General features: G+C 29.9%; 1 protein-coding gene across 3 annotated transcripts in view; it reads right to left on the bottom strand.

Moving 5' to 3' along the window:
* Positions 1-2,796: 2,796 nt before the first annotated feature.
* The window catches only part of LOC123705034 (protein male-specific lethal-1-like), a 29,661-nt gene continuing 22,620 nt past the window's right edge, over positions 2,797-9,837 (bottom strand). For 2 of the 3 annotated variants that reach the window (XM_045653585.1, XM_045653586.1), the window contains exon 11: positions 2,797-4,924. In XM_045653585.1, coding sequence (XP_045509541.1) covers positions 4,852-4,924 — 73 coding nt within the window. In that variant the 3' untranslated portion in view covers positions 2,797-4,851. Of the gene's footprint in view, positions 4,925-7,318; positions 7,457-9,837 lie in introns of those variants that run through there. The other variant, XM_045653587.1, reaches the window with a different exon arrangement.

Here is a 9,837-nt window from a genome sequence, read left to right as displayed (position 1 = left end):
CTTGTAACGCCTTTAGTACACCTACGCATTCGCGTGCGGCAGCGAAGCAACGAAAAAACTGTCAGTACCTAGTGTGGCAGGATTTCGCATATGTCTCACTCTAGCACATAGGTCCATAGATAGATGAAATAGTTGCGTCCTTGTCAGTATTGTTTCGCAAGGACCTGCGAAAGGCGTAAACGTTTAAACGGTAGAAATTTTATCCTCATTTTTTTAGTGGATTGGGATTAAAATAAAAGATCATATTTCTAGAATCGAAGGCTTTAATTCCATATAATTACACAACTTAGCCTGAAGTATCACATGAATCATCGAAATAAGGTTAAAAATTTTGGAAAGATAAGCTTTAACACTACGTTGTACATCGACATACATTTTTAGATTGTTAAACTTACATTATTATAATTATTGAAAAATACGAAAGAATTTTTTTTTTTTGATAGTGGATAGTGCCGATTGCATCCTTGGTATATTATAAGTAATAATTTATATAATAAGAATATAGAAGAGCCATTTTAATAGGCAACATTTGACAGTTCAACAAAATTTAACAACGTAACCTTATAACGGCGACATAATACTTAGATTAATCTGTTATTTCGTTTTGATAGAACTGCACATTTGCTTAGCTTTTTTCAATTACGCTTACTTACATAATTATAAAATTATAATAATAATGACCGATTCAAGTAATTTTAAGATTTGATTTTGCTGATAAACCATTCTAAACTATAAACAATTTATGAATTAAAGACTTTACGTCAGTACGTCGCGTCGCTACAATTTCGTGTCATTAAACCTTTTTTCTTTTTAAATACGACTACGACGAAATAGACGTTAGTCTAAAAATCGAAATCTGCCATCTAGAATCGAATGCATTGATTTGATTACCTACTTGTGATTACAAATCATCATAAATTAATAATAAATGCGTTGCGTTTTTTTTTTTAAATTATGTAGATTGCCTACTGATACTTGTCTTATTTTGCTCCCTAAATTTATGAAAGAAAGTATATTACTGGGACAGGGATTCGCCTGATGAATTTTAAAATTGACATGTGTTTCAAGTTCGATTGACAAACGTTTCAAGTCCGTATCGATTAATTCACTTTTATCGATGTTTTTAAGCAGGTTACATCTCTTCGAAGATAAAGTAATTGATAGACGTCAAATGTTGCCTATCAAATTGGCTCGACTATAGTATAAAAAAATCCGTTTTATATTTTTTTACTTATTCGTTACAGAAATAAACACAATCGAAATTCGCATTTGAAAACAATCTATAACAATTCGGCATAACGGATCACAAATGTATATTACGAATGGAAACGGCGGGGAATTCTCAACCTTATTCAGACGAAATAAGACTACTTTTCATAATTCCTATACAATACAATGGTATTTACGACAAAAGACAGGTTACATAGTTACTACAAGGATACATTAGCGACTACATACCTTGATATCAATACTTATAAGAGTAATCGGTAGTTATATTTAAATCTACGACGCATCACAATTAATATGTTTAAGCAACTAGTAAAATTAAAGACAGTCTTTACATAACTTGAAATAAATCGACAGCGGATACAACGAGCCTGAAGAAATATTTGGCAATGTTAGTGTGAACGAAACAATTTTCGCTCATTCATTTATTGAATTCATTAACTAATTTCTTTAAAAATAAGCTTAATTTCGATTTTCGAAATCAGAATTTTGAGACAAAATTAATATTGTTTACAAGTTTTATTTTATCACATTTGGAAAAAATGTTGTGTGGTTTTATGAAACCACGGTAAAAGTGAAACTTTTTTTCACACTATAGACATTTAACTAAAAATTATCGTATATGTACGATAATTATCGTAGTTATCGTGCGTCACGCGACATGCGCTACACAGACCAAAAAGTTTGAGACGATGTAATAAAAGTTTCACAGTAATAAAATTGTCAATATCCCACAAATTAGTGGGATATAAATAAATATCATACAAATTAGTGGCTTATTGTTGTGATCATCCGATTGCCAATTGCCATGATGCAGTAAAAGAGAAAAAAAAAAATATCCAAATACGATATGGCGACACTAGAAAAATGACTTTACAACAGTTACCATATTATTCAAACAGACTTTTTCATATTATATTTAAAACAAAATGTAATACAAAAGTCACATAGTACATACATAACTTTATTCATAGTTGCAGCTGCCACTTTTAAGTGACAACTCCCTTTCTTCAGGCTAGTTGTTCTACCAATGGGAAAGTCCAAAACGAACACCGCTTTAGCGGATTCAAAACACTTACAAACTTAAACATTAATATTATGCTTAAAATATGCTTCCCCAATAATAATAATGAGATCTTGACATAACCAGTTATTGCAACAAATGGACTTAACAATGAGTTTTAAATTTATCAAAATATTTACATCTATAGAAAAAGAGTTATACAATTCCAAATACACCAACTAATAGATTAGAGTTTAGACAATACTTAGACTGTTTAAATAGATCATATCCTAATTACGAGCGAGCAAAAATAAATAATCAGAATAATTTAAACGGTTGGTTTTTGATTTAATTTAAAATATGTATTGGACCCCTTAAACAATGGACAGCTTTGGAAGAGTAGAGACAATCACGATAGTGTAGATGGCATAAATATCTATGATCGGCTGTTATTGTAGATGTTTATTCATTACTAGCTTACCGCCCGCGGCTTCGCCCGCTTTGTATAAAACCTAATAAATTATATACTAAAAGCTTTCTCTTGAATCACTCTATCTATAAAAAAACGCGCATCAAAATCCATTGCGTAGTTTTAAAGATTTAAGCATACAAAGGGACATAGGGACGTAAATAGCGACTTTGTTTATACTATGTAGTGATAACCATAATGGTGGCAAACATTGACGAACATTTGTTGGGCCAACGCTGCCCATTGTTCAGAGGGCCCATTAGGTTTGAATTGAAGCGTTTTGGCATGCACGCGCATCGGTTTCTCACCAATATTTTACAGGATTATATTATCATGCAGCATGACCTTTTAAAGGATTTAAAAGGCAAAGTTTTAAACAAGATATACATATATGATTAAGAAATATGTACCTTCACTTAAAGGAATATATACCATCTAAGACTAATATTTGAACTGTATTTAATCTAAAATTTCTACGAATACCTACAAATAGTAATGTAACAGTTTAAGTATCGGATTATAAATTAATATTAAAAACCTCATTAAATTAGATCTCATGGGTAATAAATTATTCTGTCGTCCAAAGTGTATACTTAGTCTTTCCACGAAGTTAAATTCTTTCGCTCTGCGATCTATTAAAAATTTACATACCGGGGTTTTTAATGCCCCAAAATCTAGATCAACTTTACATAATGTTACGTGCAAATTATATATAAAAAAAACAACATATAAAAAATAGTAAATTACGCCTCAACATATAATGTAACTTAAACTCACAATACAGTACATTATTTACAGAGATAGGAGAATTTAAATATGTACCATTTACAATAATAAACTTTAAATTACGAAGTTTAAACTTGTTATATACGACTACAATCTATCGATATACATGCCCAAAACATTATATTTATCATATTAACAAGTAAATATGAGTCCACACGAAAAATAAGTTCACATTTGAATGTTTTTTATATACCAAAAATGAATGTTCGTTTATAACATTTGTGGTGTGTACTGTGTAGACGCATCTTTATGAGCGAAAAATATCTTCTTATAACATTTTAAAACCAAATCATACAGAGACAGAACATATAAACAAAAAATTACATCACAAAAAAACATGCAGGCTATGAAGATGTGAATAAAAAAAACTCTTGGTATATTTGCAAATCATAATCCAATGATATTTAACTCTCAGGTGCTTAAAGTTAAGATAACATTACTTAATATGTGTTAAGTAAAATAATTATATCCTAATAAACTGTTACTCTCAACGTCCCTTAAAAGACTAGAGTTGCCAGTTCATTATTTAAATGCATTGGTTTATTTCATTATTTATTTGATAAACCTATTCTTTCACATAATTTAGCATTAAATATTATGGGTTTTTTTTCGTAAAAGTGTTAATATTTGGCTAAAATATGTGTAGAATGTGCCTTAATATTTCATTAGCCTATGGTTCATTTGTCTATGCATAATGTTGTTTCTACAGTCATTATTTAAAGTGTGTTGTTTTCATTGTTTTAAACTAACTTGATCATTATGTCTTTTGTGTTGTCATGTTTCCTTTATATGAAGAAATTGACTGACGTTCGTATCGACTAGTCTGTTTTTTAATAATAATATTAAATCAATTCAATCTGAAACTACACAACAACTACCTAAAGTGTATCGAGTAATTCAACATCGAGAAATACACACTTATTAAGGAAGACTGGTTAAGTTACTACAAACGGGTGTCGCCTACAGAAACAACCCCTAACAATAAGTTAGACAATCTCAACGTAGATGTCGCCTAAAATTTTTGAACTACCTTCATGTATTATGTTCTGAGCATTTACATAATTTGCTTTGTGACTTAATATTTTGATGTAATATTCTTAATAGTTTGTCACTTTTTACACTTAGACTGTCATGGTCGGAGTAAATTCGTAATATTAGTCATTTTTCACTTATTTATTCACAAGAACTTAAACTGCACATAATGAGTCATCAAATCTCCACACTTGGCCAAATGAAGGTAGTTTGATCGCACTGTTTTTGAAATCTACCCGCATCATAAAACCACTTTTCTTCTATTTTCCATTCTTAAGGCGAAGCGAACACGGTCCCGTGTCTTGTGATGTCTTGACAGTATTCTTTCTCACGGTTAATGCAGGGTTTTAGATCTTTTGGAGCGTTTTAGTGCTTTAGACGTTCGCACCCACGGCAACTTGAAGGGGCTGGAAACAGATAGTGACAATTAGACGCAGTCTGATACATACGAATCGAGATACAAACATGCATGACATATAGGCAAAATTGTTTCCTTCAGATAATTTTCTGGGATCTAGTTTTGATATTGAGAGGTCGTGCCAGTTATTCAGTTTAGGTAAAAAAAAAAAAAAAGTGTGTGCAACATTTATATACAGTTACATAGGCAGAAGAATGAACTTAGTGACCGCTTTAACAATTTGATTATTAGATATTATTCTAAATTACAAAATTACAGACTCAAAAAATAAGTTTACCTTTGCCTTCTTCATAATCAAAAATGATCAAAATTATTTATATTTGTGGCACGGCCCCTTATAATTTAATCCTAATGAGTAAATATAACGAACACTTAAAGCGTAATAAAGAGAAGTTTTCAAATAAGTACATCAATAAAATACAATTAGAAGTGCACTAAAAACTAACACACCTATTTTGAGATAACACTACTTACTACTACTTAGTAGTGAGGCACAAGATGAGCTTTGCATGTGTGTGAATAAATATAGATAGTGTAGATAAGATGACGGCTTAGAGCGCGGAACATCCTTTGATTGGCTTATACCTGTTTATAGTTTTCTGTGTAGCGGCCTAAGGCGCGGCGCGTGTAGCGGTTTCTGACTTTTGGCGGTCACTCACACATATGCAAAGCTCAGCTTATGCCTCGCTGACTGTACATTTATTCTTACCTTTGAGCCGTCACGAAATATTCGATCATCACCATCCGAACTAAATGCATGCAATTACATTATACGTACTTACCAGACGCCAGAAGGAGTTATTTTAATAATACTGTACCGATCTTGTCATAAAACTACTGTCTACTACTTACCTTGAATCCAATATTGCTTACTTAATGCGTTATTGAATTCTGGGACTACTTAAAGCAAACTCAATAATTTTGAGAATTTCATCCTCACAGAAGATTGGAAAATTGTTGACAGTATATTATATTTAACAAAATATATATTTAACAAAAGTAAAAATCTACTGAACAAAAAATTGCCTATAATTTAATATTGCACAGATAACATTTCTAAACATTTAGTTCTACACATCTTTCTAAATGTAGTAATTGCTATGACACATTTTGGCTCCTTGTGTTTTGTATCTTCAAAACACAAAGTGCTGAATCGAAAAAAATATAAAAATAAACAACTACGGATCTATAACCCGTACGAGTTAACTTGAGACGCGGTTCGAGTGCGACATATGCGATATATTAGTTTCTCCTTAAAAATATTACCCAAAGTAAGTAAAACTGGTATTTACTTAGTTTGAATTACATTTCATAATTTTATTTATTTTGGAAAGGTAGCTTACAATATTACATTGAAAATAACGTCATCGGCTCAGGTCTCAAGTTTATTCGTACGGGTTGTAACTTGTATGTTTTATAAGCGATGCAATATGCGTTGTATTGAGAATTTGATACTTGATTCATGCCACGTACCTACTAACACTTATTTTTCTTTAACGGTAATTTTATAACCGCGATATATTATAATTGTAAATGAATTTCATATGACAATAAATATAAGTGAACCGATTTCACCCTAATCTTATAATATAGTGTATATATAAATCTCGTGTCACAATGTTTGTCCTCAATGGTCTCCTAAACCACTTAACCGTTTATAATAAAATTCGCACACCATGTGCAGTCTGATCCAACTTGAGAGATAGGATAGTTTTTATGAAAAAAAAAAACGTAAACATGTAGGTACCACGGGCGAAGTCGGGGCGAACCGCTAGTGTTTTTATATTTTTTTAATTAATCTCATTATTTAAATATTTTATACACTACACTTTGGTGATTGGTGAAACGAAATGTGATCCAAAACAATTTGCTTTTTCTATTTGTTTAGTCCTTGTTTAAAAAAATGTGTGCGTGTACTAGTGTACACGTAAGAAGTGAAACTTCTTTATGACCTTATTTTTCAAAAAATAATTTACTAAATGCAACTTTACAGAAATACGTCGAATCACGCGTGGTAGGGGTAAGAAATTGATGGCGCGTAACGGAAAAATGTCACGCGTATCGAAAAAATGTTGAAAGTTGGAAAAAATGGTTTTTTCCAACCCCGATAAAATAGTTTCACTTCAAAAATGTGATAGCCTTCTTCTATGAGCATGAGTTTCGGGATGAGTAAACGTTACTAAAAATACTACACTATTCGATTCTACTACATAATATAATAAATAAATAAAAATAAATAATATCCCAATTACAACCATACTATCAGAGACGAAGCCATATTCCGTCACTACACAAAGAACAATAATTTTAATCAACATTAACATTGCAAGGTATATTACGAATATTTCCAATGAATCATGCAAAATTTTAATAATATACTTACACGATTTTTGTCTAAAACTTCAACAACTAATCTTATACGACTCTTTACAGACGATCGGCTATTTCCAGGAGTGCCTGGCTATAATCTACTGGCTTATACTGATAGAACTTTTGATGTTCCAATCGACGATTTTGGGCTCTGTAATAATTAATTGTATTATTACAGAACCCAAATTTTATTATCGCAGTATAATAAAATTTTGGGAAATCGTGATAATACTTATGTAGTTAGAAAATCTAAAATGTATGCCAAGTTTAATTGTATATGGCATTCAACAAAAGCCATTGACATATTACATTATTAAGGGCCGATTTTTCAATCCTTGGTTAAAATTTATCCGTCCAATAAAGTATTACACGAACATTTTAAAATGTCACCTGTAAACTGTCAAATACGGACAATTACAATACATTTTTGAAATGGTAGTATAATACGTTATTCGATGAATAAGTTTTAACCAACGAATGAAAAATCAGCCCTAAATAGTTTTACTGGATTTGTTTTTTTTTTGTTGTAATAAACATGTTGTCCAAAATTTAAAACTTTAGAGAGAAAAATTAGAGAAAAATTTTTAAGTTTTTCCATAAATTGTCCATTTGACAATTTATGGAAAAACTTAAAAATTTTTAGGTACGTTTTTATTACTATTTAACGTTTTCCCTAAGAATTTGTATATTTTCAAAAAAGTTAAAATTTCAAATAATTTCTGAAACTAATAAGTTTCAGCTAGGTAATGTTTACTTTTATTTACTCCTAATGAGCTATAATTTCAGCGCTTTAAAACTATTACATCATCTATATGACTTGATATAAGAAGATAAAATAAACAATAGTTTTAAAGTTTTCTAACTATAGAATTAATAATATATCTAACATAACATTAGAAAGTTAGAAACATTGCTAATTTCAAAGAATCACTGTTATATTGTATTTACATAAATAGACATTATTTAATATTCAAATTGTTTCAAAATAAACTCATCCCCTGTGTGAAGAAAATGCAATACAAAATATTTTTTAACATATTTTAACCTTCATCTTCTAAAATTCACTTCCGTCTCTTATTTTATTAATATCTTATACAATAATATTATGAAAAAAATATGTAACCATACGTATTTTTAATGCTTACTAAAATTAATGTAAATTATTTCTTACTTAAGCTTTTATATATAGCATAATAAATTATTAGTTGTGATTACAAACACATGCGCCTGCGCCGGGTTTACAGTTTAGTACGCATAACTTAAAAATATATATAATATATCTAAAAAATGCAACAATAACTCATACGCATTGTAAACAGCATCGATTCAGGAATATACAGTAAAAACATAATATAAAGAGAAATAATTTACCAAAAACGGTGTAACATGCATAAGTTTAAGAAAATAACACAAAATATATTACTTAGTCAATTTTCAAGCATAGTGTTATTTAAAAGAGATGAAATTTATTGTGATATGGGAAACATATTTACTTGCAAACCCTATTTTTTTGGAACATCAACTTAATCCATTCTTTTACATTTTTGACACATAACATTTGCGAGTCCAGCTAGTTGTATATTACTTTAAAATATACATAGAAAATAATAATAATTTTCCATTATTTCTACAGTACTTAATTTAATCCGAATTTTCTCATTTTCCATATCACAAACAAAAAACAAATTCTAGCGAGTTCCATGCAGTACAAAAATCATGAAACATAACATGTAAACAGTATTATTCGTGTGACATAGAAAACATATTTACCTCAATAAAATATACATTAATATAGAAAAATATGTATTTTACACAATTATCTGTGGCATTAATTTTTGATTGCGTAAAACACTGATTTTTCCACATCACACGGAAAACGGGTTCAAAATTAGTTTCATGCAAACAAAATAGATGAAACATAATATTCATGTACACAGTATAAATATGATATGGAGAACGTACTTATAAATAAATCACTATGAAAATACACACAAAATGAGATTTTACTCATTTTTAAAAATTTTTCTGCACCAGTTATTTTATAGGAAATTACAAGTTTTCCATATCACACAGAGAAGGTTTTAGTTTCATGCAGTACAAGGTAAAGATACTTATGAGTAGGAATTAGGAATTCCCTACCTAAGGCACAAACAGTGGCGAACCCTATTTAACCACATACAAGCTTTACGTTTAATTCAACGACATCTGTGAACGTCTTTTGAAATCTCCACAAGAAAGCCGCAAGACGACGTTCATAAAATGGCGGGACTTTTGAATTCGAAAAATACGGTTAGGTTAAGGTTTATGCATATTGTTATTTTATGGCATTTTTAGCTTTTTAGTAGCTTATTATTGTTAGATAGGGGTTAAATAATTAAACATTATTAATGTTTATTATTCATTTTTCGTTTATGAGGTTATTCGATATATAATATATTTCGTTCATCTAATGCTTAAACTAAATTAAAAGCGATAGGGTTTCATTTATTATATTACCTATCTTTGTTAATTATACATACCCACATTACTCAA

This window comes from Colias croceus, chromosome Z (genome assembly GCF_905220415.1).
Source record: "Colias croceus chromosome Z, ilColCroc2.1".
In the NCBI taxonomy this organism is placed as follows: Eukaryota; Metazoa; Arthropoda; class Insecta; order Lepidoptera; family Pieridae; genus Colias; species Colias croceus.
This window is presented reverse-complemented; position numbering and strand designations above follow the sequence as displayed.